General features: G+C 55.2%; 8 protein-coding genes across 8 annotated transcripts; 2 read left to right on the forward strand and 6 right to left on the reverse strand.

Moving 5' to 3' along the window:
* Positions 1-244: 244 nt before the first annotated feature.
* On the reverse strand, positions 245-790 carry J7T55_009880 (uncharacterized protein; the record flags this gene model as incomplete). Its single annotated transcript, XM_053143841.1, has 2 exons — positions 245-339; positions 406-790. 2 exons carry the CDS (start codon positions 788-790, stop codon positions 245-247), a joined length of 480 nt encoding a protein of 159 aa, XP_052993399.1.
* Positions 791-2,073: 1,283 nt separating this feature from the next.
* Positions 2,074-2,910, reverse strand: J7T55_009881 (uncharacterized protein; the record flags this gene model as incomplete). Its single annotated transcript, XM_053143842.1, has 1 exon — positions 2,074-2,910. One exon carries the CDS (start codon positions 2,908-2,910, stop codon positions 2,074-2,076), a length of 837 nt encoding a protein of 278 aa, XP_052993400.1.
* A 1,538-nt stretch (positions 2,911-4,448) lies between these two features.
* Positions 4,449-5,397, forward strand: J7T55_009882 (uncharacterized protein; the record flags this gene model as incomplete). The annotated part of the gene is made up of 5 exons (XM_053143844.1): positions 4,449-4,504; positions 4,586-4,603; positions 4,725-4,774; positions 5,001-5,089; positions 5,296-5,397. The coding sequence occupies 5 exons, from the start codon at positions 4,449-4,451 to the stop codon at positions 5,395-5,397; spliced, it is 315 nt and encodes a 104-aa protein (XP_052993401.1).
* A 3,226-nt stretch (positions 5,398-8,623) lies between these two features.
* On the reverse strand, positions 8,624-9,847 carry J7T55_009883 (uncharacterized protein; the record flags this gene model as incomplete). The annotated part of the gene is made up of 1 exon (XM_053143845.1): positions 8,624-9,847. One exon carries the CDS (start codon positions 9,845-9,847, stop codon positions 8,624-8,626), a length of 1,224 nt encoding a protein of 407 aa, XP_052993402.1.
* A 3,301-nt stretch (positions 9,848-13,148) lies between these two features.
* On the reverse strand, positions 13,149-14,374 carry J7T55_009884 (rta1 domain protein; the record flags this gene model as incomplete). Its single annotated transcript, XM_053143846.1, has 4 exons — positions 13,149-13,914; positions 13,971-14,117; positions 14,190-14,289; positions 14,353-14,374. 4 exons carry the CDS (start codon positions 14,372-14,374, stop codon positions 13,149-13,151), a joined length of 1,035 nt encoding a protein of 344 aa, XP_052993403.1.
* A 1,991-nt stretch (positions 14,375-16,365) lies between these two features.
* Positions 16,366-20,000, reverse strand: J7T55_009885 (importin subunit beta-3; the record flags this gene model as incomplete). The annotated part of the gene is made up of 5 exons (XM_053143847.1): positions 16,366-16,573; positions 16,739-18,813; positions 18,879-19,307; positions 19,361-19,536; positions 19,598-20,000. 5 exons carry the CDS (start codon positions 19,998-20,000, stop codon positions 16,366-16,368), a joined length of 3,291 nt encoding a protein of 1,096 aa, XP_052993404.1.
* Positions 20,001-22,418: 2,418 nt separating this feature from the next.
* Positions 22,419-24,245, forward strand: J7T55_009886 (uncharacterized protein; the record flags this gene model as incomplete). Its single annotated transcript, XM_053143848.1, has 2 exons — positions 22,419-23,353; positions 23,408-24,245. The coding sequence occupies 2 exons, from the start codon at positions 22,419-22,421 to the stop codon at positions 24,243-24,245; spliced, it is 1,773 nt and encodes a 590-aa protein (XP_052993405.1).
* Positions 24,246-25,205: 960 nt separating this feature from the next.
* Positions 25,206-27,819, reverse strand: J7T55_009887 (uncharacterized protein; the record flags this gene model as incomplete). Its single annotated transcript, XM_053143849.1, has 2 exons — positions 25,206-27,487; positions 27,546-27,819. The coding sequence occupies 2 exons, from the start codon at positions 27,817-27,819 to the stop codon at positions 25,206-25,208; spliced, it is 2,556 nt and encodes an 851-aa protein (XP_052993406.1).
* Positions 27,820-27,831: the final 12 nt, after the last annotated feature.

A 27,831-nucleotide genomic window follows, 5' to 3' on the forward strand; every position in this document is an offset into this window, starting at 1 on the left:
CAGGTCATCGCGCACAAAAGATAGAGCCCGTTGAATTAATCGCTGGTTATTCAAAAGCGAGATCCAGCTTGTCGAAGCTTCTCCTGTGTAAGGCAACTTCTGTGAAACAGAGAAATAATCCTGTGTCCTCCAAAAAAGGGAAGTAAAGCAAACTCGGCTCGAGTGCGATAGAAGAATTTGATGACCCCAAAATCAAACCAATCCCGCTCCACCCAAACTCTTAGCAGCCCTTCCAGATTCCACGCTACTGAGCCCAATGGTAAAGTGCGATCCCCAAGCCAGAGGCGTTGTCAAGCAGGGGCCTCTTTCCACGGCCATTGAGAGACATGTTATCAATCTCTGACGAAGATCCCTCAAGGAATCTCATGTGTGTGGGTGACATAGCTTATTCGTCTTGCGACATACCCTTAGGCATTGCCGGTGGCAGAGGCATGCTGGGAGGCAGAGGCATTCCGGGTGGCACAGGCGTTCCGGGCTGCACAGACGTTTCCGGAGGAGGGGGCATTCCGGGTTGTAGAGGCATCCCACCAGGTAAAGGCATCCCGCCAAATGGTGGCATACCGGGTGGTAGGGACATTCCGGGACGTAGAGGCGGTCCCGGAAGCATCTGTGCGTCCGTTGGCAGCGTCGTGAACAGCTGCTGGCGGCGTCTGGGCTGGTAATCGCCGCTCAAGGGCGAACGATGGCTCGCCGGAGAGTCATGGCTGGGCTGAGAACGACCGCTCGGTCGAGGTTGGTGGCTCTGTTTCAAGTGTTGGTATGTCTCTTGTATCTCAGAAATCCCTCCCATGTTCTTTTGTTGGCTGAAGCTCGAAGTTGACGAAGAGCCGTGGTGCTTGGGTCGCTTGCTGTGACGATTTCTGCCTTGTTCGTGATGATGACTGATTGGAGTGTACCCATACTGCTCTTTCATATATCTGAGAGCCTCATGTTTTCGGCATGGTGACCATGCGACCTTCCAACCACGTTGATTGTCGTTACTCTCACATGTTTCTTTTTGTTTGACGCATTTGGAGTGCTTGGGCTGGCTCTCGCAATGAAAAGATTTCGTCTCGGGTCTGTGATGCTTCATTGTTTTGTTACGTGGCTAGGCAAAACGCATTAGTTTTCATTCCCTCGATTGACGGACATTGACAGTATACTTGGTAGGGTTCTGCGAAATAGAAGATCACTCTTGTCTTTCCCTATAACTGCGAGTATCATCGACGATAAAACTTTTTGCGTTGTCAGGAGGTATGAAGCACATTTCACAATATCCCTTGTCCAGAGGCAAGATATTTATATTCCTCAATAACACTCGTCACTTCGCTTTGTAATACAATGTGATATAGTCAGTCACAGACACTCAGTGATACTGTTGATCCACGGGGCGACCTAAATTCAATAAAACATGTGACTTGATTAGCTGTGACAGTGACAATAGATCTGGCTAACGTCCATGACTCCTTAACTCGCAGTAAGGACAAGCCAACTCATCTTCTCGAGCGTGTCGTAATCGCCTGTGCTTCCCGCCTTTACCCAATAGCTGTATTTTTCTGCTCCAGCTCCAAGTGTGGTAGGTAAAGTCGAACTGTTTATATAAATCCAGCATAGCAATTCGGGGCGATTCATGTTGTGCAAGTTTGTTTGGTCGTCAAATACCATGTTATGGAATAGGCTAACCTGATGTCGCCAGCATCCAGAAGGAGATCTTCTTTCTTTTTTCTCCCCCACCCCCAGCACGTTACATCTTATTTGGCGTACTTCATTAATTTAAGGTACTTGATAGAGCAATAATGAATCGTCTTCTCGATTGAGGCTCAACACTAACATCATCTTTTTGAATCACTCGTCCGAGCAGGCGAGGAAGGCTTTCAACCCGCAGTATTGCATGATCGCTTTTCATTTGAAACCGAGCCTCGAATCTACTCAAATGCTATGAACATGAGACATAGCTCTATGCAGAAAGGCACACCATGCTGGCTCCCGAAGAGACATGAAGACAACCCTAGCTCAAGCAACTCGAAGGCCTTGGCACTTGTAATACTAGTAGCCGCGCCAGCTCTCTTCCACATGGACATAACTCCCCGGCCTTCAACGTTCATACTGAGAGCGTTGTACCTCAGTCCATCGCGATCTGTCTATCTGGTAGTCCGGGGCTGTAATCACACCTGGGGTATGACCTGACTGGTAGAGATTATCAGGATGTACGTCCACCCACCGATCTCGTGCCACTTTCGGTTCAGCCGTGGTGCTCTGAGCCCTCAAGTCGGCTTCAAGAGCTTCAAGCTCTTCCCGAAGGCGCATGTCCTCATTTCCTCCGTACTCCTCAGCAAAAGGCATGGGTTCATCGCCGTCAAATTCGTCAGCATAGGGCATCTCTTCGCCGCCTTCATACCCTCCCGAGTAATACTGGCCCTGACCGTAGCTCATGCCTCCATTTCCAGGCATATCCCCATATGGCACATTGCCTGAGGGGGGCATGCCCGGGTCCACTAGCCGGCTCGACCTCGTCGGACCAAACGGCCCAGAGTGTACGCTGCCGCCGGACTCCACCAGGTCACCATCCTCCGGTCCTACAGGTGGCGCTGCCGCGGCATGTCCCTCGGCTCCGGCCGTCTCACCCGGCTCATCCTGCGGTTGTTGGGCCGGCGCTCGCTGTCTGGATGGCCCGGCCTCGTCACCGTGTCGATGTCTGCCTCGGCCATGACGCGATTGGCCTGAATCAACTGTAACGTTCTCATTGATCCAGGTATCAGCCTCTCCCTTCCGGCACGGCTGCCACTTGACTACGCAACGGTAGCCGTGGTGGTGTAATCCACTTTGAGAGTCCCACTTATGCTGACAGTTTCGGTGTTTGCTCTTGCATGGAAGAACTTTCTGTTCATCTTTGGTCTTGTGGTGACCATGGTGGTGTTTCTGGTTTCCCATGTTTACTGTAAGAACTTGTACAACACACGTTAGCTTCAGCTTTCACCCTCTGATAATTCTTGAAGCACCTCCAAGCTTTTGCAGCAGTAAACCTTTGTGTGCCTTGTCTGAAGGTGGTGGTTGTGTGCGCTTTTGTGTGTCTGTTGTCAGGAAGCGAAAGTCTTGGTGCTCTGTTCCCTGGGACTTGTCGCCAACCTCGCAAGACCGCCAGTGTCCACTGGCGAGTTATTTATACTCTTCGAATGAATCCATCACTGTGCTTCGTGATGAGCTCAGGAATGGGATTCCGAAGACAAGATGTGATGTTGTTGACTCACGAGACCTTATCTCTAAAAAAACATGCGTGGAATCTAATGGTGACATCGATAGAGAGCCCATACTCATGTCCTTGATACTTAGTAGCTGGGCACATAGTCTTTGACTCAGACTTAAGCGTTTGTCATGATGCACATTGTTCCTGGTCTTCTCAGCACGCGTGTTCCTTTCTGCGTTGGTGATCGCATCAAATCGAGGTTATAAAGCTAAGCCTTCCTCTGGACAGACTACTCATACAAACCAGCGGCATCAATGGACACCGTAGACATCGTGAGAAGTCATATCTTCATGCCCTTGGCTATATCGATTCTTTGCAAGTGTCACTGATGACAAAGCGGTGCGACAAGTGGCACAAAGTTGATGCTGTTGGGCTTTCATATTGAAAACAATACCGCCCGCCATAACATATTCAAAACTAGAAACTAGTGTTCAGATTTAGATATACTCTGAGAAATGCTTGGATTGACTTGTGTTTTACCTGTTAGTTGCAAATACTCTTATGAGATGTTGCACATGAGCAAGTGAAGTAATTACACCATGACATAAATGCCGGCCCCCATCAGGGGCGGCAGAACTCCACACCCACGCAGTGGAGATTTCGATGCTCCTCAGACCGCTCGAAAGAAATCCGCCTATCTTTTGATAAATAAAGCCATCATTTCACGAGCATAGTATGAGCTTGGTCATGAAATAATAAAAAATGCCTATCTCGTAAAGTGAACAATAGTGCCGAAGGAAACAAGAGCGTTGCTTGATTATCTCGACAGCTTCATCTGGCCAAGCAGCAGACGTCATGCAGGATTTCATCCGTAGACGAAATCTGCTGGGGGCCGCATAAGTAATACAGGCCTGGTCTGGAGTGGTCCAAGGCCCAAAGGCACTACCTTCTGCTCTGGCGCTTAGTTCTGCCACCTATGATAAGGAGACGGTGCCTCGGAAGGCTGCCTTGCGTCTTCAGCGATGTTGTGTGATGCGCCGAAGCCTTCTAGCCCACCATCAACCCATCGTGACGCCTTGTACAAGCCCTGCCTCAAATAGACTGCCGCCGGCCCCCAATGCTGCAGGCGTGGCTTGGAGGGGGACGGGACGAAGTGTCATTGAAGCTGCTCAGTGGATCATGTCCTACGCGATAGGCCTCAGGCGCTCATCATCCAAGATGAGCTGTCCAGCAGACCCTGGATGGGGGTCATGACCGTCTTGTGCGAACCAGGAACACCACTGAGATGCTTCTCCAGCCCTTGTCTATCGACGTGCCGACAAGTGACACCTGGGTACTTCTGTACGTCACATGCCATGTACCCAGATGTATCCAGACACAGCACCCTCTATAAGGGGTGCTTCTAACATTGAAAATTGGCAGTACCACCGCCGGCGCGTCGTACGTGAAAATATCCTGCTGCCTGTCCTGCCGCGCAGCATTGATGCAACAATTCTCAACTTATGCCCTATTTGGCGAGCTGCAAGCGACATGAAACTTAACACGGCATGCCCCCACGAAGCGCCATGTTGAGTTGTATTCTGATGGGGCAGAAGAGGCATATTGGCAATGGTAATGCCTTGGGTATCCATGAACATCCAGGGGCTTCAGCAAGGCTTGTCTTCCGCCCGTCCTTCACGCGCGGTTTTCCGGATAGCAACAATTGAGGATAGGGACATTGAAAAACTGCCGAGGATCTTAAGGAGGTTTCAAAACTAATCTAGCTCGTCTTGCAGCGTATCGCGCGGTGAATGGTCCCGTTTAGTTAAGGACCATCGCATCACATCATGATCCTCAGCCTCCACCATGTCAAGGCAGCGATATCAGTTGGAGGATATCGTTCGTCATGTTCATCCCTTTCATGAGGTCGGCCCGTTACACGGCCAGGTGATTTCGGAGTGGCCGGCGACTGGAGACCTTCTGGCATGTGCGTGGGTAAAAAGGGGAGATGAACAAGTGTGAAGCCATCTCCACGATGAATATGATATGGCCCTCGTCAATTCCTCCCGAAGCCCTTTTAAGATGACGAACAAAAGTCCGCCAAGACCTATGGAGACTTGACTTCCCGAACCAGCTAAATCCACACGCTACAGGGCGGGAAGGATTTCTCGAGGCAATCTGCTTCCTCCGCCGATGTCATCCAGATCCAAGCCTACTGTAGCGGGAGATTTGAGGACGGCACCGCCCAAGCCTAGTAATCCTCACTGTCATGCACAACGGCCCGAACTCATCGGTCTTGGCTACCCAAGGTGGCATGGAACCGGTGTTACTTGAGCGTTCTGTTTGTTTGGTTTGCCATATGTTGACATTTTACCCCGGATTGTGGAAATCGCGAAAGGGATAAATACCGATATGACAAGGCCTTGGCCCTAGCTGGAAGCTGAATAAAAAATGCTGCTAAATTAAGAATCTCTCTTGGTGGACAGTCTAAGTTGGTCATGAATGTCTGTGTCCTTGTCATCACGTTGTCCATGTGATAGCTTCAACTGTGGTGAAACTTTGACTCCGCGACTTTGACCGCCGGGAACAAGCTTGTAGGAGTGACCCAGTATATCCAGAATTTCAGAACCCACCCGAGTAATCCTTCCACTCTGCTCCGAGTTCCGTGAGACAATGAGTATCTCCACAGAGCAGCAAAACCACAGCGACCCATCCCTCTTCTTCGCCCCCCTCGGGAATTAATACCCCCAATATCTGCCCTACGCAATTGCCCGAACAATTCCCTCAGCCCACACCAGAACAGATCCATTTCTCAAAGCGGGCAACCCAAGTGAAAAAAAAGCGCGGCGGCGGTCACTTCCATGCAAGCATGTGGGTTGCGGGTTGGAGCGCCCCGTCCGACCGCTCACCACTCACGGCCCCGAGAATTCTGTTGCCTGGAGCCGGGGGGCAAAGGGGGTTGCAAGCCACTTGGCTCTTCTGTGCCGGCGGCGGGTCCCAAGGGAACCTTTGGGTTGTTGAGAATTTCACGATACAGGGGACTGAACCACCATTGCTGCGACGCTGCGAGAAGTCAATGCTTGAAATTTTGTTCTGAATGGAAGGGGAATCGATGTCAACCAAGGCATGAGTTGTCGTCGTCGTTGGCGATGATATGGGGAGACCCCCCTTCCCCCGGTCATCTTTAAGAGCGTCTGCAGTGTGGAATCCAACCATCCGAATCCGGAAATACGGCCATTTCATAATGGTTAGAGCCTGGATGATCATCTCTAAGTTCATCCGTCATGGCTCGGTCCGTTTTACGTACAGCTGGTGTATCAGGCCTTGGCTGACCACCGGGTGAAGGGCAGCCAGGATAGTCTGCATAGATCAACAACACCAAAGGACCTCCCCAGTGTTGCGGTGCATTCCCGAGTACTCGACATGATCTTCCCACGGTAAGCCGTTTCAAGAAATACAGATGCCTAGAAAGATGACAAGCACCTATCACAACTCTCCGGCAGTACTTCACCACACCAGGCGGCCCAGAGGGTACCTCTCCCTTGTAAACATAATTGGTCATGAAACAACTGCTCTCGCGCCCTAACCCCAGAGACGCATAGCAAACGCCTTCAAGCCCTTAATTCAAAACCTCCAATCGACCAGCTCACCGTCCGTGAGCAGCCTCTGCTTTCGAACAAAGCTCCGGCAAGCTCCAGCCAAGGTAAGATTTATCTGGACATCAAACAGACACGCCATCAAGAAGCTTTCCGCAATAGCTCCAAAAATAGCAGTGAGCCCCACCCCACCTCCCGCGGCGAGCCTCCGTGCAACCCCTACCCGGCAGTGCCAATGCTACGCTGATGCCGCGCAAAACTTAACATACATAGTCCAGAGACTATCAACAACTAATCCCGAGTTACCCATGGGGCCGAGTCTCAAACACATTCGAAAAGAGGACAAAAAAGATAAACAAATTCTCTTCCATAGCGCTCGTCCTAAAATCTGACTGGCGTAGACGAGGTATTGCAGCAGCACCCAAGCTCCTTCAGCTAACTCTTCCGGGAAGCTTGGGGGGGCGCGCGGGTGAGGCGGTTCAACGTCGATATCAGTCTGTCTGCTTTTGGACGAAACATCGCCGCCTTCATGCCAACGGGCGCGGCTGGGGACGTACAATTACCTTCGCAACGTAAAACAAAAACGGGCGAGGACCAAGCAGATCAGATGAATAGCCTGCAGAGTGATCTTCTCACATTGGCGGTGAACATTTGAAAAGCAAAAAGGATGATTCCGTTGCCAGCGTGGAACACAAATTGCCAGGTCATGACGAGTCAACGAGCCCACGACCTCGCCTCCACGGCGGTCAAAGACAAACCTGTGATATCACCCACCCGGGCTTCAGGCACTGCTCAGCTCACGCCACTATCAAACAATGAGGTGTTATGACGCCGTGCCACCCCACGCCCAACCACCAAGCCCTCAACGGGCTCACAAAAGGACAGTTGAAGCCACCACGCAAGATAGACCCCAACATTCCTATGTATGTAACTAGAGAAGGGAGCTCTCGATCCGCATGCACACATGACCAAGGCTGGCCGGGCCCGCAGGCCAGGAGCGGAAATCAAAAAGGCCCATCCACAGGCATGTTACGACAGACATACCGTACATACAACCAGCCCTCAGCCCTCAAGGTGACACAAAGAAGGTTGAGTCGAACCCAATGCAGATCACCGCTACGTTTCACAAAAACAAAAATCTCCAAGCGAAGGAGGGGGGGGTGGTGAGGCAAACTTTCGAACGGTACGGCGTGTGGCTGTGCGGGTGCCGCCGGTTATTCGCCCCCCTCCCCCCTTCCCTTTCCCCCGGTGTAAGTTTCGCACCACCACGGCAGCAGCAGCAGCAGCGTCAGGAGTAGACTTGTGGTCTCACACGCGCCACTGTATTGGAAATGTGTGTGCCCAAGCGCTGGTATTCAGGGGTTCAAGCGAGCCGCTTACCGACAACTGGTATGCAGACCATGCAGAATAATTCTGCTGCCTGTGGCGATCTCATGTAGCTGTGTGGAGCCTCCTGCACTTCCAAGACAGAAAGTCTGTAACAACGAGGAATACACACTGGGCAGACGGTATGGACATGCTGCTCGGCGGTGAATTGTATTATGTCCCGCTTGTACAGGAAATGCGTCGTTGCATTACAATAGGAAATACTGATGATAGTGGACTACCGTCTGCTTTTCTTGCAGCTATGCTGTAGCCATCATTTTTATGGATATATCCCCCAATAGACACCAAAAAAAGTCAAGCAAAATCGTAGCTTTGCCTCCCGGTACAGTTCAAGCCACCCAGATCAATTCCTTTTTTGAATGTACTTGTACAATTATAGCCGGCATGTGTCGCGCGCTGCGAGCACAGCTGAGTCCCCAATTGCAAGACAATTCCCTTCTCGTGATATCGTAGCACACCCCCGAAACGCCGAAGTTCCTTTGAGGACACCCATTGAATATTATGCGTATCTTTCACCAGTGAACCATAGCTCGTCCGACCTCGTGGAAAGTGTTCTGCTCAGCCCAGGCTGTATCTCTGGCCCATTGTAACTGGAGACGGGCGAGACCACCAGGTTGTTGAGAGTGGCAGTGCCGGGCTCTCCGCTGAGGATAGAAACTCCTCCACCAATACTCTCTGAAGGCCTGTGTGCCGCGGCCCAGCCCAGCGCCAACCGCTCCCGGACATGGTCGCGTGTTGTCGGAGGAGGATACATCGCAGTTGGCATCGATTGCCGCTCGCCACTGTTCCACCACTGGTTTTCGAAGCCATTGTCCACCGTCATCATTGCTGAACCCAGCGCCTCGAGCTCACGAACACGCTCCGGGTCTTCCCTTCGATACCGGGGCGACTCCACAGGCGACTCTATCTTGACCACCGTAGGACTGGTAGGCTCTTGCTCTGCAGGCTGTGGTGCCACCTGACTGTATTGAGGATCTGGTGAAGCGTGGGAGGACGGCGGTTGAAGGAGGGGATCCGGCTCCATGAAAGGCTCCCAGCCCATGGGAAATGTCCAAGACTCCCAGGGCATCCCTTCTTCTCCTAGCCGAAAGCGTGATGGCACCTCGGGCAAGTCCTTCCACACGTCCGAACTTGGTCGGTCCGCAGTGGCACAGGCCGTGGAGGAGCCCACTGGGATATCAGCTGTCATCTGTGGGTGGACAACGTCCCAATTGTTGTCGCTTAGGGGTGGTGGTGCCGAACGCCCTCGTTCTTGCCGCTCGCAAGACGCTCTCCTCTCTTCACGAGAAGTCCGTTGCTCCTGCTGATGGTCTTCCGGGGCCGGAGCAAAATCGACCTGTCTCGAACGGCTCCGCTGGTGTTCTTGATATGGCTGAACTTGCCGACGTGTTTGCTCAGGACGTTGTGGTCTTTGCCGCGGTTGCAATTGCTCTTGTGGCCCTTGGTCAAAGAACTGAGGGACTTGAGCCTGCTGGAATTGTTGTATGGACGAGGCGGCGAGATAGTTAGTTGTCGGCGCCGGGACGTGTCGTGGGAAATAGGGAGCTCTCTCTCGGAGCGCGCGTGATCTGTATTGGAACCCACGAGATCGGGGAGCATGCTGGGGAGACCATGACACGCCGAACTCGACTTTGACAAAGACTTGAGGCCTTTGTAGGCTGTGGGCACTCGGCCTCGTCAGGGGATTGTCCATGATGGAATCTGTCCTCCAGTACGTGACCATCGGGGAGTGTGAGAAGACTTATAAGAATGCTAACCGTTGGGGGGATGGTGTTGGCACCCGATCGGATCTGGCAGGAGCACTAAGCCAGCACTAGGAAAAGGCGAGACGCAATACCAAGCAGAGTGACTGAGATCCGAGGTCGAGGGCGAAGCTTGCGAGTAGATGCAGATCTTGAGTAGGCCGGAGTTCCACAGGATGGTTACACGAGTGGACCAGTGTTAAACGGAGTGGGTGGCAGTCGTATCTTGATGTTACCTTGGGAGATATCGAAGCACGTACGCAAAGCTTCCGGGGGGCTTCAGGGGTCAAGAGCAACTTGGGGAGTAGAAGTAGGCAGACGTGTAGCATGTACCCACGTACAAATTACGGGAATACTGGCCAGTACCGGGCCCGAACAGATCTGAAGTACCCCTGAGGGATGACAGGTCAGGAGGAAGAGAGGCAGTGGCTTGTAAGTGGCAGGCTCGCGAGAGGATGGTCGCTGCCGGGGGCCGCCGGTGTGGATATTTCTCTCCAGCAGGTCGGAACGGGGTGGGCGGAGCGGTGACGGCCAGACGGACAGCGCAGAATGGTAACCAGAATGGGCAAAATCCTTATGGGCTTGACAGGGAAGACCCAATTCGAAAAGGGTAGAGGCTGCTCCTTCGCTCACCAGGGGTCTGCAATGAGCGGGGCTGATGCTAGTCGGTTCCTTCCAGATGATGGTACGTAGGCGACTCGGCTTGTGGCCAGGCGTGGAGACTTCCGAAGTCACTGCTTGAACCCGAGGAAGAATTGGGTGTTGCCTGGATGAGATGGAGGTTGTGATGCAAGATGACGATTTTTAACCGCGCCGTCCTGAAATTGTCTGTTGTTGGAAACTACTCCATACCCTTGTGCAACGCCAACACCTTACTGAATTTTTATCACTTGTTACTCGATGCCATGTCTCAGAAGAACATTGAACCATGAAAAGACGACTTACTGCCTTAGAATCTCAGTCTACTTCTCCTTGCGAGTAGAGACGAGTCCGCTTTCCGGGCTGTTACTTCGGGAAATGCGAGCCAGAGGATTGAGATCGCCGGTTTGGTCGTGGGGCTGTGTTCCTTTGTAGAGCCAACTCATCAAGTGAGCGCCACATGCAAAGTCAGCACGGGCAGTAGGCTGCTGCTTATTGATCCTGCACGCGTCCAACGCGTCAAAGGGTAAGAAGCCGATTGCGAAGGAGTGAAGGGGTTGATGAAGGGCGGGGCCGGGGGATGACAGATGGTTGCGCAGTCTTCTGTGGGCGGGACTGACGAGGGAGGGGAGGGGAGTGAAGGGCCGGTTGGACTAATAAGGCTAATTTGCAAGACGGATGTCACGTCTTATGATCTGATATCGTGCCGGGAAGGGTGTTGGTGGGACAAGAGTCTGTTGAATCTAGCCCCTTGCTTGGCTTGGTGACGGCGCGCGAGCTGCGAGCTGCAGCTGGTGTCGTCGGGGCCGGAGTGGCCGTTTCACATACAGTCGTACGGACCGGAAGCGAGCATGGAGGGCTCGATATGTCTTGAAATGCAATTGAGACAGTCGCCCAATCGAGCCCGGTGCCGTGGTGAGTGTGAAAGATATCTGCTTATGCCAGGTGCTCAGATGTGCAGAAGTAGGTGCTGCATACGGGCGACAGCCAAGCTTGTTGATGCGAGACGGGTCCAAGTAGATTGTGTGTTGCCTTGCATAAACTGCAACGGCCCGCTGGTCGATTCTCCTGGCCAATTCTCGTGCCGCTGTGGCATGCCACCTCTCATTACAATAGATGTGAAGGTGATGTGAAGGCAAGTGAGCTGTCCTGTCGCAGTGGACGAGCAGGGTGGGACAAGACACCGGTTGCCCAGAGATTCTAGGACTCTGGTACAACACTGGTATTAACGGAGATACCGTGATGGACTCGTCGACATCAAGATGGCAAGATGTGGACTCGTGCTCCAACTTGAAATTGAGATTGGAGTCATGGATGAGGAGATTGATTTCGATGCCTCGACCCTGCTTGGGTTGAGATGCAAGAAGGGCCGACCAAGCCACCAAGCCACCTGCATGACGGAGAGTGGGCGGGAAGGCACATGACAGACGGAGAGGGGTCGCAGTTGCTGTACAGTACTGTGCTGTCTGCTGTCTGCTGTCTGCGGTTGACAGGCGCAGACCCTCACAGCCCTTCGTCGAGTTATCGAGCTGTGTGACAAGCACAACCCAGCCTTCCTGCCTGCCCAGCCATGCTAGAGCCATGCCAGAGCCATGCTAGAGCCGTCAATGCAGTGCAGCAGTTGCAGTGACAGCAGTGACAGGCCAAGGAAGGGGCGACCGCCACAGAAGGTAGCGGCAAGAGCACGGGCCATCATCTCCGGATCACGGCACCTCAATGAGGCTAGCACCAAATCCCAGCCATGTACAACGGTACAAAGACAGACGGACTACTCGCTACTGCAGCACACAGCAGATTACCAGATTACACAAGATGGCGTCTATTTTTGGATCTCAACATCGCCTGTCTGCACACCGTCACACCTCAGAGAGAACAACTGCGCCGCCTCCCCAGGACTCCGAAGCTGATCCCATCACTCCCATAACCCTCCAGAATAAACATTCTTCTCACTCCCGCCAGGTCAGACCCTCGCCGCCCTCTGTAATCAACTTGCTGATGCGTGACGGCTGTCGTGCCATCGCACAAGGCAGCAGGATAACGATGCATCACGGGAGAAGACTGAGCCCAGCGACAGCAAATCCTCACAAATCGCGCTCCACGCCTCAAACCGTGCCGGGCTGCGCTGCCAGTCACCGCCCAGGCCCAGACGCTCCGCCGCCTTCCACGCCAGATCCCAAGGCCTGTGTGCAATATTCTTAGAATTCTTCTCTTCTTTCTCTTGCTGTGTCCACTCTCTTGCAGTGAGTGTTGTAACCCTCCGTTGCGATTTCTCACGTCTGATGCCGGCCGCCGCTCCGAGCTGGTCAACTGCTGTTGGTAGTGGGCTGTGAGACCCCATCACGATGCATGCACTGCCAAAAGCTGCAACAGACAATCGATCTATTATTTCCGACCAACATGGGTATCGTGCAAACAATAAAAATACAAAAATGAATATGACAATACCAGCGCCAATCACCTCAACACCTGGCTGAGCCTACCACCTGAGAAAAAAATCCCAAGCTGAGCTCACTGACAATGACATTGACAGTGACAGCAGCCACTTTCCATTCCAATCACGACACGTCAAAGCTGAGTTCGCGTCCAATAGTCCAAGGACTGCTGACTCGGACTTCGACCGGTCCGCCCCGGCCCAAACGGCAGTCAGGCAGTTTCGTGGCTGGCTGACTTGGCCTCGCCCTTCGCTCCAACCACCTCGCCCTGTCCCTGACCGGCCTCCCAGAACCGGTCCTTCTTGTCGCGGCCGGTCACCATCCCGTACCAGTCGAAAGGGTCAAGCAGGGTTGCGAGAAACCCCCTCTTGTCCTTGTAGCCCGGGCCCTCGATCTCGGTCACCCCGTCCGTGCCAAGGAACACCTTGGTGTTGGTGGGCAGGTACTTGCTGGCGTGGCGGAAGTTCCACAGGTACGCGTTGACGAGCATGAGCGACGCCTCGAAGACGTAGAAGAACCACTCGTACCGCCACTCGGGCGGCAGCTCGTTCGGGCTCATGCCCCGCCGGATCTGCACGCCCGCGAGCTGGAAGTACTCGACGGTGCGGTAGATGGTGCGCGCCTCGATCAGCGCCGTGCTGACATACAGCGTCAGCATCGAGCTGTTCACGTTGCGGTTGTGGATCCCGGCCTTGAGGCACCGCCGGTGGAATGTCACCGCCAGCGCCACGAAACAGTTGACGATCACCAGCTGCAATATCAGTGACGTCTTCAGCAGCGCCTTGCCCGTGTCCTGCATCGACTGCGGGAGGGACACGTTCGCCGTGTACGACGCGCCAATGCCGCTGAGGCTCTCGACGACTGCCGCTAGGAAGGCGAAGGTCGTCCACACGCGGCCGGGGTGAATTGGCGAATGATACGGGACGTAGAACAGCACGCGGCCAAGGATGTGGTAGTTGGCTGCCTCGTACAGTGGACTGCCTGCTGTTAGATCCTACCCTCTTCTCTGCCTGTGCGGCAAGGGTCAACTTACGGCGCTGCGTATACCAGGCATACGCTTGCTATATATACGGGGAGACTGTCGTAATGGAACGCTCCTATCTCCCTGGTAATGAAGCCTGCCGTGAATATGGCCGCGACTGTGGCGTAGTGCCAGGTAACATGCCAGCATTTGTAGCGACTGGTGGACGAGGACATGTCAGTATGCAGGGCTGGTCCGAGAAGTTGAATTGCCCTGGGGTACAGTACTCACTAGCCTTGCCATAGCTGCCAGAGCCCGGAAATGCAGAACGCAACCGCGAAGAAGACCGGAGCCCCCTTGTTTGGGGCATAGAGCCAGTAGCTCCCCTCCACTGTTCACCGTCTTAGTATGGGCATACGAAGGCCGAAGCAAAATCACGGGGGAGAATATATACCAAATTCGCCGTTTTCGCTCATTTCGATGTGTGTCTCTCGATACTGTGCTGTTGTATCCTCGATGCGCAGTCTAAGTAAAACAAATTATTGGTGATATTGTTGACCAAGGTCCGCTGTAAGGCGCTCTCAAAGATGTCTATGCAAGCAAGACAGCAACCATCATCCACCACCCATCTCGAAGAAGACCAGTGCCATCTTTATATCTCTTCTCCCAAAGCCTCGTCAAAATACCTCGCCCAGCCAGAAAAGATGACGTTCCCACGCGCATCAGACAAAGGGTCCTGCTGCTCACCCGCAACACAACCAATAAGCAGCCACAACGAGACTGGCGCAAGGACACCGGCCAATCGCATACCACGCTCAAATACGGCAGCCCAGGCTATGCCCGAATCGAACGCAAAGGATGAGCACCCAGCCCCAGACGCAAGCAACGTCGATCCGGCCTTGTCCACTCACGTATTCCTCGTTTACTGGGCCCGTGCCGCCACAGAGAACAAACCCGGAGCCCGGCCCAGCCTTGCAGGGCAACTCGATCGGGACGCCCGATGTCCATCGCCTGCAGGTGGCCCCGTGTGCGCCTCGCTGGGAGCCCCGCCCGTCGGCGCCTGGGCGGGCGGGCTTGCTTGCTTGCCTTCTTGCTCGGCGGGCGGGTTTGCTTGCTGACTGGGGTCATGTAAGAGGGACCATATCTGAGTCATCCTGATGAGGGACAGTCAACTGCGCTCCATCCCCACTCTCCACTGACCGTGAGATTCCGCGCAGATCTCGCGGGTCCTGGGCTGGGCAGCTGGATGAGCCATGATGAGTTGTGCCTGTCCCCCTAGGTCAACGGTGACGATCCCGCTTGGCGAAGATGGTGCGCTAGCTGGGTGGACGCTGTGCGGGACCGGGTTTTGCTTCCCCGTAGCTTCTTGATCTACTGCAGGCGTGCCTGCGCTTGTTCCTGCGCTCGTGCTCGCGCGGGAGCGATTAGCTGGCTGCGTGGTGTTCTGCTGTGTCTGGGACTGCTGTGTCTGGGATGTCAGGTCCAGGGGACCCTCGGGGCACCCAGAGGTACGAGATGTCGGCTGCGCGATGGAAGATGCTTGCGTTGGAGTTGGAGACGGCCTTGTGCGATTCCATAGCTTTCCTGATCACCAGCTAGTCGCTGTCTTGGTCCCTGCGGCCGTGCGAGGATATGGAGGGAGGGAGAGACATCGCAGCTGCACCATGTTGAAATCATCCGTGCCCGCTGCCATGCCCTGATGTTACTCCCATATAATAAAAAGAGCCGCGGTCTGCCTCCTAAAACCGCCACAGTGCACAGCTCCAGATGCGCGGTTACACATCAAGTCTACGCATCTCACCATTGACCTTGCGTTACAAACAACACTGTCCTTGATCCGCCGCCCACGAGCTGAACAGAGGAAGAACCAAGCACCCCAAAGCCAAGACATGCGCACCGCATACACAAAAGCATGCGCATTCACTCACAGGGCAATAGAAAAACCCGGTCTAGTCAAAGGTCCGAGAAGAAAGGAAGAAGGGAAAAAAGTAGAAATAGTGGTTTTGGTATCTTCAGAAATCTACTACTGTCTTTCGCATTCCTCCCCAGTTCCTTCAATCCATCCAAGGGCGTTTGAGGCCTGCTGGATGGATCAGTCAATCATCCATCTTCCCCTTTTTGTGATTGTTCTCTTTTTGATCTGCTGGGACTCTTTCCTCCTTCGAGTGTTGTGTGTGTAAGACATATCCATACCCTGCCGACGAGGCCGCCCGATCTCGACGCTCCTTTCTCGCTCTACAAACCGTTGTGGCGGAGTGACCCGCTATCCCTGACCATCTAGACTACCATCAGTCACGCCGTGGGCGTCCTTCCCGTTTCCAATATCCATGAACCGAGTCGCCATGGGTTGCACCATTTTAGACTCTTATAGGCCCAACACCGTGAAAGCAACGGCCGGGCCGTTTGTCCTCGGCCGTCGCCCCGGGTCCGCCGTCGGCGCCGCATTGGGTGGCTGGACCGTCAACCCCTAGTTGAAGAAGGCCATGATAACCTGCTGGGCGTCCGGCGTGAACTGCTGGAGCAGCGGCGTCGGGTCCGTGTTCGTCGCCTGGAGCAGCACCTTTGTGGCGGCACACACGCGGCTTGCAGTCTGGGAGGTCAGGGTCTGTGATTCAAGGCCCTGCGCGATATAGAGGAAGACCTTGTCGGGTTGTTGGCCGACGGCAGGGTGTTGCCTAATAGGGAGGACGTTAGTTTCCATGTTGATTCTGGGACAACATAATTCAAAGAAAGCCCTGAGCTGATTTTGTCTCGGCCGTGCATGGTATTCGAGTGGAAGATGGCAGTATGCGCCTCAATCGATCGAGCCTGGTGAAGAGTTCGGAGGTATATGTACTTACTTGTCAATCAACTCAGCCAGGTACGCATATGCGTATGGAGCAGCCTCCTCGTCATTCGTGACGGGCAGGGTATTGATCCACTGCGCAATAACTTCGTCCGTGTTAGGCACGTGGCTTGCGTTAAAGTGCAGGATCTTGGCAATGGCCGCACACGCGTTCTCGGTAGCGTAGACGTTGTCTTCGCTGCGGGCGTCAGGCACCTGTGTCGCCTGGAACAGGGATGGGACGGAACCGCCCAGGAACTGTGCCCAAGCCTGCCCACCCTTCTGCGCCGCGACTCCAATGCCGTACGCGGCAGCTTGGCGGATGGCTGGGGAGGCGTCGCGACATCCCTCGATCAGAGGTGTCATGATGTAGTTGGCGTAGTGGATGGACTCAGGGCCACAGTACTCGAGCACATCGTCCATGATGCACAAGCCCCACTGGCGTTGCGTGGGATCCCGTCCGTTGTTGAGGAAAGCCTCGTACGTCGACATGAGACGCTCCCAGGGTCGGAGAAAGGCCGCTCCATGATACTTAAAAATGGAGTGGAAAGCCTTGTTCATATCTGACAACAGGGTCTGGTCGTCCTCAATCGCCATCATCGTTTCCTCAGCCTCGTCTTCGACATCTTCGGGGTTTGCACCATCGTTCTCGTCGAGACGCTCCTGAACACGGTCCTTGTAGTCATCAAGAGCGGTCTTGACCGATTCAATGAACTTCTCCATGTGCTGGGGAGTCAGACAATCTCTTCCAAGGCACTCAACAGACTCGTAGAAGCACTGGTACATCTCCGCCAGAGTGTCGATGGCAGGCTCAGCGGTCAGTACTTCCAGGAGCTTATCGACAGTAGCAGCCCAGAGCCCGCGAAGCTCGTTTGACGGGTTTCCGTAAGCCTTCTTGTAAGAGTTGAGGAGCTGAGGAACCAGCTTAGCGGACATGTACCTCACAGGATCATGGAAAAAGAAGGCAAGACCGGGAAGAGCAATCTTCTCCATGACCTCCGCCACATATGCTGCAAAGTTGCCCTCAAGAACTTGGGCATAGACGACGAGGAGCTCGATGGCCATGTGCTTGTCGTCCATAGTGCTGGTCTTGATACCAATCATCTTGCCCTTGAGGGGCACAAGCTCCCAGCCATCTTCCTGCTGGAGCGCTTCGACCTGCTCATCGTCATCTAAAAGCTGGATATCGGCATTCGCCTTGGCGAGCTCCAGCAGCGGCGGCATGACATTAGGCAAGAATGGTAGGAACTCGGTACCCATAACACGGCACATACGACCCCAGCAGTGCATCAGGTACTGTGCTTGCGGGTCGTCGGCGTCTGTAACGCTTGTTTGAATGTGGGCCAGGATCTGGACCAGCTTCATCGCATCCCCGGCAAGTCGGTCTTTTCCAACAGCCAGACCGATGAGTGTCGCACATTCCATGGCCTTGGCCTTAAGCAAACGGGTGTCCTTGTCCATCGGCGATTGCAGGACATTGAAAAGCAGCGGCATCAAGGAATCGTAGTACTTGCTGAACGCTGCCTCAGCGGCATCGGCAATCGTCGCGATGGTGGAGAGGGCCTGCTCTTGTACGTATCTCTTGTCGTTCTGGAGGAGCCGGAAGAGCGACGACAGCAAATCGTCCAGGTATGGCTCGAGAACAGACTTCTCTGCTTCCTCGCAGAAGTTGACCAGGGCAGCCGCGGCGTGAGACTTGACACGGGGTTCGGGTGAGTCGAGAACAGGCACAATGGCCTTGAGAATCGCATCGTAGTACTCCTTCTGCATTGTGGGCGCAAAGTCGGTGCTCATCTGGCCAAGCGCGTTGCATCCAGCCCATCGGACGCGCGGGTGAGGGTCTTTGAGAGCTGGCACGACGAGGTCGAGGACCTGGCTGAGCTCTCCAAGCATCTGCTCCCGGCAGCCTTCCGAGATGGCCGAGATGGCCATCAGGGCAGCGTGCTTATCCTTCCACGACATAGACTGCATCATGCGAGGAAGCCAGTTGAAAGTTGGCGCGAGGATTGTGAGGCCACCGAGCTTATTGGCCAGTCGGTCCATGCATTGCTCGCCCGCGACGTGATTTTGGTCGCTCTCTTCTTGGTCGAGCTGTGCAATGTTAGCAATATCCTAGAGTTTTCCTTTTCTGTCTTTCTGTCCGGGGTAGGACGTACGTCGTCGCAATCGAGCCAGTCCTGCACATCTTCATCCTCCCCCAGATCGGTCATCAGGCTCAAGCATTGGGTGATCATGTCATTTGTGAAGGAGCTATCCTTCTTGCACATGGATGGTGCGTAATCGGCAAATGTAGCCATGAGTTCCAATGCGTTCTGGCGACAAATGTCGCTGAGCTCCTTGTCCTGGATCACGGATATGCTGAACTGCACCAGGTTGTGGAACAGATGCTTGAACATCTTGGGGGCCGATTCGGCAAGGTCGATCAGGGCGACCAGAGCCTTGCTGAGGTCCTCGGAGTCCTGAGAGTCCTTGATGGGCGGGAGGATGTTGAGCACTTCGGGGATAAGTGGGTAATATTGTTGTTGGCTCTTCTTGTTCAGGCTCCTGAAGAAAGAAGCGAAAGCCTCCATGGCCGCAAGGCGTACCTGTGACTAAAATCAGCACTGCCTCTTGTTATTCGGACGCGACATAAGCATACTCCGACAGAGTCGTCCTTGAAGCCCTTGGTGAATGCCTGGCCAACGGCGTCATGGTGTTGCTTCTCGATGATGCCAGGGGTGGTGTTGAAGACGCGGAAGGCTGCTTCACGCTTGCCCGGCTCCTCGGCCATGCTCAGCTGGAAGAGCACGGTAAGCAACTCAGGCCATGGCTCGTCTGTCCCTTATTTAGCAATCTCTCGGCCGTCACGCCCGGGCTGGGGGAGATAGAAACGTACTCGCGTCTGAATATTGTCTTCCTACTTCGGCGACGCTGTCGCTAATTTTGTTCCTAACTTGCTTGTCCGTCTCGTTGACGAGTGTCTCGAGTAGTTTTTGCCTAACGACGAGAGCCTGCTCTTTGGCGAGGGAGATGAAAACGTCAACGACCTGTCCCTGCTCGTTCTTTCGTGACTTCGAAGCTATCCTGCGGAAGATGACAGCGGCAAAGGATCGGACCTGAACGTCCTGCGACCCGGCAATGTGCTCAGCCAAGCCCATCAGCAGGACCTCAGGACGCGTGCTTGTCCAGTTGTTTGCCAGCGCCTCCTCGGCCTGAGAGCGGATGGAGTTGTCTGGAGACTGGAGGCCCTGGATGAGCTGGCCCAGCTCGGCCGTGATCTCGGGAGGCAGGATAGACATGTTGGAGATTATATCGATCGATCGAGCGAGGGGGGAAAAAGAGGTCGCGCGGGGCCGGTGGCAGGGCAAGGCGCCGCAGCGCGCACGTCGGGAAAGGTTGTGAGTCGAGAAGGCGCGTGGGACGGCAAGATATCTCGGCGCAGGCGTCGGGACTCAGAACGCGGTTGGTGTGGGTGTGTGGTAAGAGGCGGGAAATGAGAGGCGAAGAAAGGCTGTGGTTTGTTGCTGTGTTGACGATGCCCCGCGGTGGGACGAGACGAGATGGGGAATGTCCACAACAAATGGTATGGCCCGTGCAGAGGCGGGCGGCAGGTGAATATTTAGAGGGCAAAGGGGAGGGCACGCATTCGCGTTCGCATTTGCATTCAGCAGTGCAAGGTATGGGAATGGTATCGTGGATCGTGGATCGTGGGGAAGATTGGGAAATTTGTGTCTAGGAAACAAACAGATAGCGTTGCAGCCAGCCAGCCAGCCAGCCAGCCAGGTGAAAGTTTGACGTGGCTGTGGAAGGGTTCCGCTCCAGTACAGATACCAGAGCTGAGGGGAACAAATTTGGCGGAACACGACGTGCCCAGGTGGATAGAGGGGTAAAGAGTGTGGGTGCAGTGTGGTGCACATAAGATTAGCACCCAGTAGAATTACAATTGAGTTCAGGGATTTCTTCCTTTCTCTCTTTTTTTATTTATTTCAAAAACAGTCGCAAGGAGCAATTGTAAGCGCTTGCATGGTGACGATGGTCTCAGGATCATTAGCATGAGCATGAGCATGAATGCAAACAGACACAATGAGTCGCTCTGTGCATCTCTTAGAGGTCTATGACTGGATGTTGGGCGATGCTGCAAATGTCTGTTTGTAGATGAAGCCCTGCATTACCATCCAGAGTGGAATGGAGTGGGCGTTTCCTCGGCTCAACACATGCGACCCTCTCGCCTCTGTGCCTCTCTCTATTGACTGTTTCCGTCTGAGAGCGCAATCCTGCAGGGCGGGCCGCATGCGAATAACCCTCAAGAGGGCTCCTTGTGCAGCACCATCCTCCCTTGAGATACGCCTTTGAAAGGGGCTTTCGTGCTTGACTGTCTTCAACCGATACCTACATGGTCTACAGTATGTTACGGCAGACTAGGAAAAAATAAAGAAAAATTTCAGGCACGGCCGTTGGTAGATGGGATTCTTCTGGAACCGCATGAAGGGAGCAGTTTTAGGTAGGGATGAGCCATGCAAGTTTTTTGGTCTGAGAGCCATGAGCAGCCATAGCTAGCATCGCATCCCGCCGCCTCTCACTCCACGTCCGTGGTATCGTGTCCGAGCACGAGAGCCTGTCACTGATCTGACTTGGCGACGACATGCGACGATCGCCCTGGCCTGCACATCCCTCAGGATAGTCAACCACTCAGTCTGATCCATACATACCGCCGAATGCTATATTGAACTGCGACAAGATAGAGGCCCAGTATCTCCACGTCAAGCCTCGCCCGTGTTCATTCTTTTTTTTTTTTGGTACGACAGTTGCTGTTGTTGAAGTGTTGAAGATTGAAATGATTCTGATGGTTTGTTTTTTTGTCTGTCGTCACGGCGGCCCGCTTGAGTCAGGATGACGATGCATCTCGCGGGTCGATCGACCCTATTGGGGGCGCCCCAGACTCCCAACCATCACGAGCTTGGGAGCTCTAGCTGCTGCTGCTGGCTGGCAGGTCTGTCTATCTACAACCAGTGTGGTGGTCCCGTCGTTCCAAGCTTGGAGCTCCGGCCGTCCTGGACCTCATCATAATATTGGGGCTCGGCTCTCGAACCTGATCTATTCTGCAGCGACTCCATTGCCTTCGTCACCAGCCTATCTCTATCACTTGTGATGCCCACTGCATGAGTCTGCAAGAGAGAGACACAGATTCAGATCAGACATAGACACAGACACAGAGAGGGCAAAAGAAAAGAAGAGACATTTGCAAATCAAGCTTGCCCTACTGGCGGATGATAAGAGAAAACAGCAAGCCACGGCCCCTCTTCTGGAAGCTCGGTGAGAGACATCTGGACTCTGGGCCCTCCCCGTCATTTTTGTTTATCCCCGCCATAAACGGCTAAACCTGGCTCGCCTACGCACTCCACCACCGATCCTGGACCACGAACCGCACCCAACGACCCACATCTACCTCCACGAACTGGCCTGTGTGCAGTACATCCCGCTGTCGACCTTGGCCTCACCTCACCCTCGCTGCCTTCGACGAAACCACCCTCTAACGGTCCAGCTCGCCGCATCTCCGCCACTGCTCGCCGTGCAACCTGTGCACCACGCGATTCTGCGCGCCAATCTCCTGATCTCGCCTGCATCCAGGATATAACGCTACAGCTCCGCCCCCGCGAGCTGCAGTCGTCATACCTAACTGCCTGCTACCCCCCTCTGGCTGGTGACCTCTCCTCAAGATGGATCAACAGCAGCAGCAGCAGCAGCAACAACAGCAGCAGCAGCAGCAACAGCAGCAGCAGCAGGCCGGCAGACAGCCGTCCCCAGCTTCCTCGGGCACCGGCCTCGACAAGATCGCCCACCCCAACCTCTACTCAACCTCTCCCAGCCAGCACCCTGGCCTCCCACAGCGATCCCCCTCCAGCTCCTCACTGCACAAGTCCGTCCACTCCCACGCCCACCGCTCTAGCTTCGCCGAGAACCTGCGAAATCACCATGCACCTCCCTCGCCTCGAACATCGCGCCACCCCTCCTTCACCCAGGCTGCCGTGCAGGACCTCATCAACCACCCGCCCTCGTCCCGCCAGCCCAACCCCAAGTTCTCAGGCCGCGACTGGCGGGAGGTTCAGGTCGGCGAGCTGGTGGCTCTCAACACCGACGAGGTGCGATGGGTGGATCTGGATAGCAGCGTCGAGGAGGCCACAATGGCCCTGGTCAAGGGCAACGCCGCGGGCAACTGTGTCCTGGTCAAGGATGGCCCGCAGAAGAAGGCCGTCTCTACGTTTGACTATAGGGACCTGAACGCGTACCTGCTTGCCGTAGTCGGGTTGGCCAAGCCAGAGGACGAGCACGTTGCACTCTACGACTCAATCGCTACGCGCGCCAGGGAGAGGGAGGCTATCCCGCTGAGGGACGTACAGGCTATCTGTCGGCCAGAGCAGCTGATGTCACTGCCACCCGAGACCTTCCTGCCCGGTGCTATCGAGGTGTTTGGGAGCGGCATACATCGCCTCCTGATTACGAGCCAGGAGGGCGAGGTCAGTGGTGTTCTGTCGCAGCTCAAGGTGCTGGAGTTCTTCTGGAACGAGGGCATCAACTTCCCGGTCATTGACAGGCTGTATCCGGTGCTTCTGAGAGACCTGCAGATCGGTTCGCAGCAGATCATCGCCATCAAGTAGGTAGCTCATCCCGCCGACTGATGTCTTTGAAAGCTAACAAGTTTCTACAGCGCTGATGCTCCCCTCGCCGAGGCCCTGACGCTAATGTCCAACGAGGGCCTTACCTCGGTCGCCGTCGTCGACAACGCCTCCAACGTCGTGGGCAACATCTCGAGCGCCGACGTGCGCCTGCTCACTTCCGCGGCCTCCCTCCCGCTACTCCAGTCCACCTGTATGCACTTCATTACCGTCATCCTCTCCGAACGCGGCATGGAGAAGGGCCGCGACTCGGTCCCCGTCTTCTACGTCAACCCCTACCAGACTCTGGCCGCTACCGTCGCCAAGCTCGTCGCCACCCGCTCGCACCGGATGTGGGTCGTCGAGAGCGCCAGCCCCAGCCCAAGCGCCCCCGCGACGCCGCTGCTCGGCCCCGTCGGCACGAGCACCAACACCTGGAGCGGCGGCGGCAACGCGACCGCGCTGCAGAGCACGAGCGGCGGGCCAACGACGACGACGACGACCACGGGCGCACCCGCCACAGCAGGCAGCGGCAGCAACACCAACAGCACGGCCGCCTCGCCCTCCGTCTCCGCGACGGTGATCAACACGGCCGCCGCCCAGGCCCAGAACCAGGCGTCCGCGCCGCCCTCGCCGCTGCCCATGTCATCGTCCGTCTTCTCGCCGACTGGCTCCGTGCCCGCCGCGGCACTGCCCGGCGCGCACCTGTCGGGCCGCCTGACGGGCGTCATCTCGCTGACCGACATCCTGAACCTGTTCGCGCGGTCGTCCGGGCTAAACCCGGCCGACCCAGGCGAGCAGCGTGCCATGCGGCGGCGGAGCTCCAGCGCGTCGGTGCGGCCTAGCCTAGATGGGGAGAGGAGCCCGGGGAGCTTGGATTTCAGGAGGTGAGGGGGCAGTGGGGAGAAAAAAGTGGCGGGATAGATTGACAACGGAGCTCGAGCAGGTCAGGGCAGACGAGGCCGGCCGGACGAAGCCGGTGTGGTGGGTAGGCAGAATGGGATGGGATGGTGTGGGACGGACGGACGAATGCATATCGAAACGGCGTTTCGGAGTCACTGCGATGGGTTAACTAGCTTCTCTTCTTCTTTCTCCTCTCCCCTTCTCGGCCAGGTGGGAATTTCTTTCTCTGCGTACGGTGCGACGAGCCTTGGCTCTTTTTTTCATTCTTCATTCTCTTGGACCACTTAGCCCTGACCTGACATGGCATTGCGAGGAGCAGAGGATTGACGCGTCTCGTACCTCTGGGGACTTTTACTTGGAACCAGTTTGGGCCACACATATATACATAGCTAGACACGAGCTGCAACAGGAAAGTGGGTTGCTTGGTTGTCCACATCAATGAAGCCATTTCCAAGTCATTACGCATAAGGTAGAATGAGATCAAGTGCTCATTATTCTTTCGATTGCCCTGTGCCAGTAGGCTACATCAGTGTAGTAGAGACTACCTAAATACTTTACATCAAGGCGAGAGCTTTGAATTTGCTCAATCATGCCTTGCAGTCCGCGGACCGTGAATATCTCTCCGACTTCAACCACCTCTCAATAATCAAATGACCATCCATGTAGTCATCTGTGCCGCGCTGCACTCGTTCTAGACAGACTCAACACAAAAACGCCAGCCATGCTCATGGTATCTTTTCTACACTCAATTCAAACACCGAGAGACCCCTTCCCCCTCCCAAGCGTGCGCCGCCTTGTTGTATGAGGACCTAGTGAGAAAATGCCTTGCTTTGGACTCATGATCCTCCTTGCGGACTCGTAACATCGAGCGGTTTTCTTGGTCTTATCATGTTCCTTCTGATTGCTTCGCCTGGCGGCGCCATCGAACCCGCCGGTATTGCGTCTCCCCTAATCGACGCCCCAGCTGCGGCTCGGGTCCTCGTCTTCGTCGTCCGCAGTCGCCCAGGGATCTTGATACTCGATAGCCTTCCCCGGCGCCCTCGACGGCCTCGACAGGTCCGCAGCAGCAAAGCTGGCTCTCATCTTGCGGCCGCGGGAAATCCTGTTAGCAGCCTGCCTACGCGCGTCATCGCCGAAGTTGAAATCTGCCTCATCCCAGCCTTCCAGTGCTGGGCTCTCGTCGATGTCGCTGTGCTCATCGCTCCAGTCCCACCGCACATCGACCACCTCGCCCCCTTCGCCTACTCCGAAGACAAAGCCTCGGAATTCTCCGGCTGCGATGCGCGCGGCTACCTTGAGCATCAGGTTGATGAGGTGAGCGGGCGGGCCAAATATCATCTCGCACGTCCTGTTCAGGATTGCGCTCGGGATGCGGCGGATGGTCTTGACAGCTGTAGAGGCGCGGTTTGAAAGCTCAGCGGTAGATGGAAGTCGCCGTAGACCTTGTCGAGGGGTGAAAAGATTGGCGGGTGGAGGCAAAGGGGAAAGCGCCCGTGGACTAGTGTGAGAGATGGAGACCGAGGTTGTCGCTGCGCGGTGGCGCATGGCTGTATTTGATCCTGGAGAGGATGTCCGCGATGCCGCGGACGACCAAGACGTTGAGAGAGAGTCCGTATCTGCGGCGGTGGTGTGTTCAGAGCTGTCCTCTACGGCCCCGGTCGCGATCGGTATAGCCGGAGTCGTTGTTGCAGACTCGCCTGATAACTTCACGTCATCTCTGTTCTCTGTTGGTACATCGGTTCCATTGTGATCGTTGTAGAATGGAGTGATGGGCGTGCCTGCGCCGCTGCCCGCAACCGCACCCGTCGAGCTCTTCTCCCAAACTGATATGGTAGGTGTGGCGGCAGACTCTGATCCATCACCCGTTCTCGCTAATGGAATGTTCTCATGTGGATAGGGGTATGCTCGCCTAGGAGACATGGGTGGCGAAGGAGGAGCAAGTGGCGAATGCCACGACTGAGTGCTGTGAAACGAATCCGACGACTCAGCTGGGGAGCTAGGAGCAGGCACTTCCTCGGGAGTCTCCTCCGGAAGATTGAGGGCTGGTGTTGACGTTCGAAGTCTCAGTGCAGGGGCCGTAGCGGCTCGTCTGGAGGCAAAGGCAGCTACCCTGGTCCGTCTCAACCGCATTTGTCCGGCTCCTTCTATTGAGCCCGCTTCTTCAGTATCAGAAGGGCTACTCGAGTCACTTCGTTTCGCATTATTTGCGGACGGCGATAAATCCTGGTTCGCGCTACATTCAGGCAGTTTAGATTTCTCAACGGTGTCCGCCATCTTTCCACTCTGATTACGCGAGACCGTCGACGCTGTGGGACCCGCTGATTGTGCCTTTGGCAGCGCCGGTCGTTGCAACTTCCGAGCTGTGGCGGACGGTTTCTTCGTTATCCAAATGGGTTCGCGCTTCTTCGCCACAGCCAAAGTCCTCTGGGTTTCTGGGGCTTTGGGGCTTGCTTCGAGGTCTTCTGCCCTCTTCACTTCCGTTTTAACGGTTGCAGCTCCTGGAGCAGGCTCCACCGTCTTTTTGGCAAGTTCCGGCGGGATTGCGGTAAGAGGCGGCGTCAGTGGCTCGGCTTCTTCCAATACTGATCTGAACTTAATGCCAAACTCTGGAATCGACTCCTCAGGATTGGCCTCCTCGGGGATCGTCTCCTGCCGGGGAGTCTCCATTGTCTCCAAAATTCTGCGTGATGGTGGCCTGGTAGGGGTACCGATATTTGCTGATCCATCTACCGTTCTTCCTTCGGGCTTCGCTTCAGGAGTCTCGGGCGTAGCCCTTGTCTTTGACAAATCCACACCGAAATCAGAATGCCTCCGTGCATTTGGATTATAGAATCTTGTCCGAGTCGCAAATTCGGGAGGCGGCGTGACTGGTTGTGGGGGCCAGTTCATTGATACACTCCGGACCGGGGGAGTCCATGGTTTCTTTTTAATGGGAGTGGTCGGTCTCTCAGGCAGCTGGACAGTGAAGTCCCGCTCGAAAGGGCAGGGTGTCTTCTCGAACTGCAGTATCTTATCTAGGATCTCGCGCAACACCAATGCCCTCCGCGTGTCCTCGTCATCGCTCACGGGCACCTCGATCCTCCAGTAATTTGGTCGCCGGATCTGCAGAGCGAACTTGCTCGAGCGTTCGTCCAGGGTCCAGCATTGGCTTTTGGGCAGTATGGGCTGTAGGGCTGAGCCGCATCGGAGGAAAGCGACGGACCCGGGAGCTCGGTAAATCTGGAAAGCACCTATTGCAAGAGTTTAGCGAGGGGGCCTTGGATATGGTGGCATGGTGCTCGCACGTACCAACAGCTATGGTCCTCTCGAACTGGGAAGAAGAAGGCAGTGAACCTGGCTTGTCCTCGGAGCCAGGGCCGGGCCGGTCGAAGGCGGACTTGCCTGCGGAGAAGGCCACGATCTTTACGGAGGGGTGATTAAAGAGGGTCTCGACGGAGCCATTGCTGGAGACAGAGTTCGATGGTGGTCTTGAGGGTGCTGGCTGGAAAGAGGTTGGAACGGTGGAATGTCGTCGCGGGGCCGGAAAGGGCATGCTGTCACCGGGTGGCCGCAGTTGATCCATGATGGGCAGTGT

Source organism: Diaporthe amygdali (assembly GCF_026229845.1).
Source record: "Diaporthe amygdali strain CAA958 chromosome Unknown NODE_15_length_991109_cov_64_707514, whole genome shotgun sequence".
Classification (NCBI taxonomy): Eukaryota; Fungi; Ascomycota; class Sordariomycetes; order Diaporthales; family Diaporthaceae; genus Diaporthe; species Diaporthe amygdali.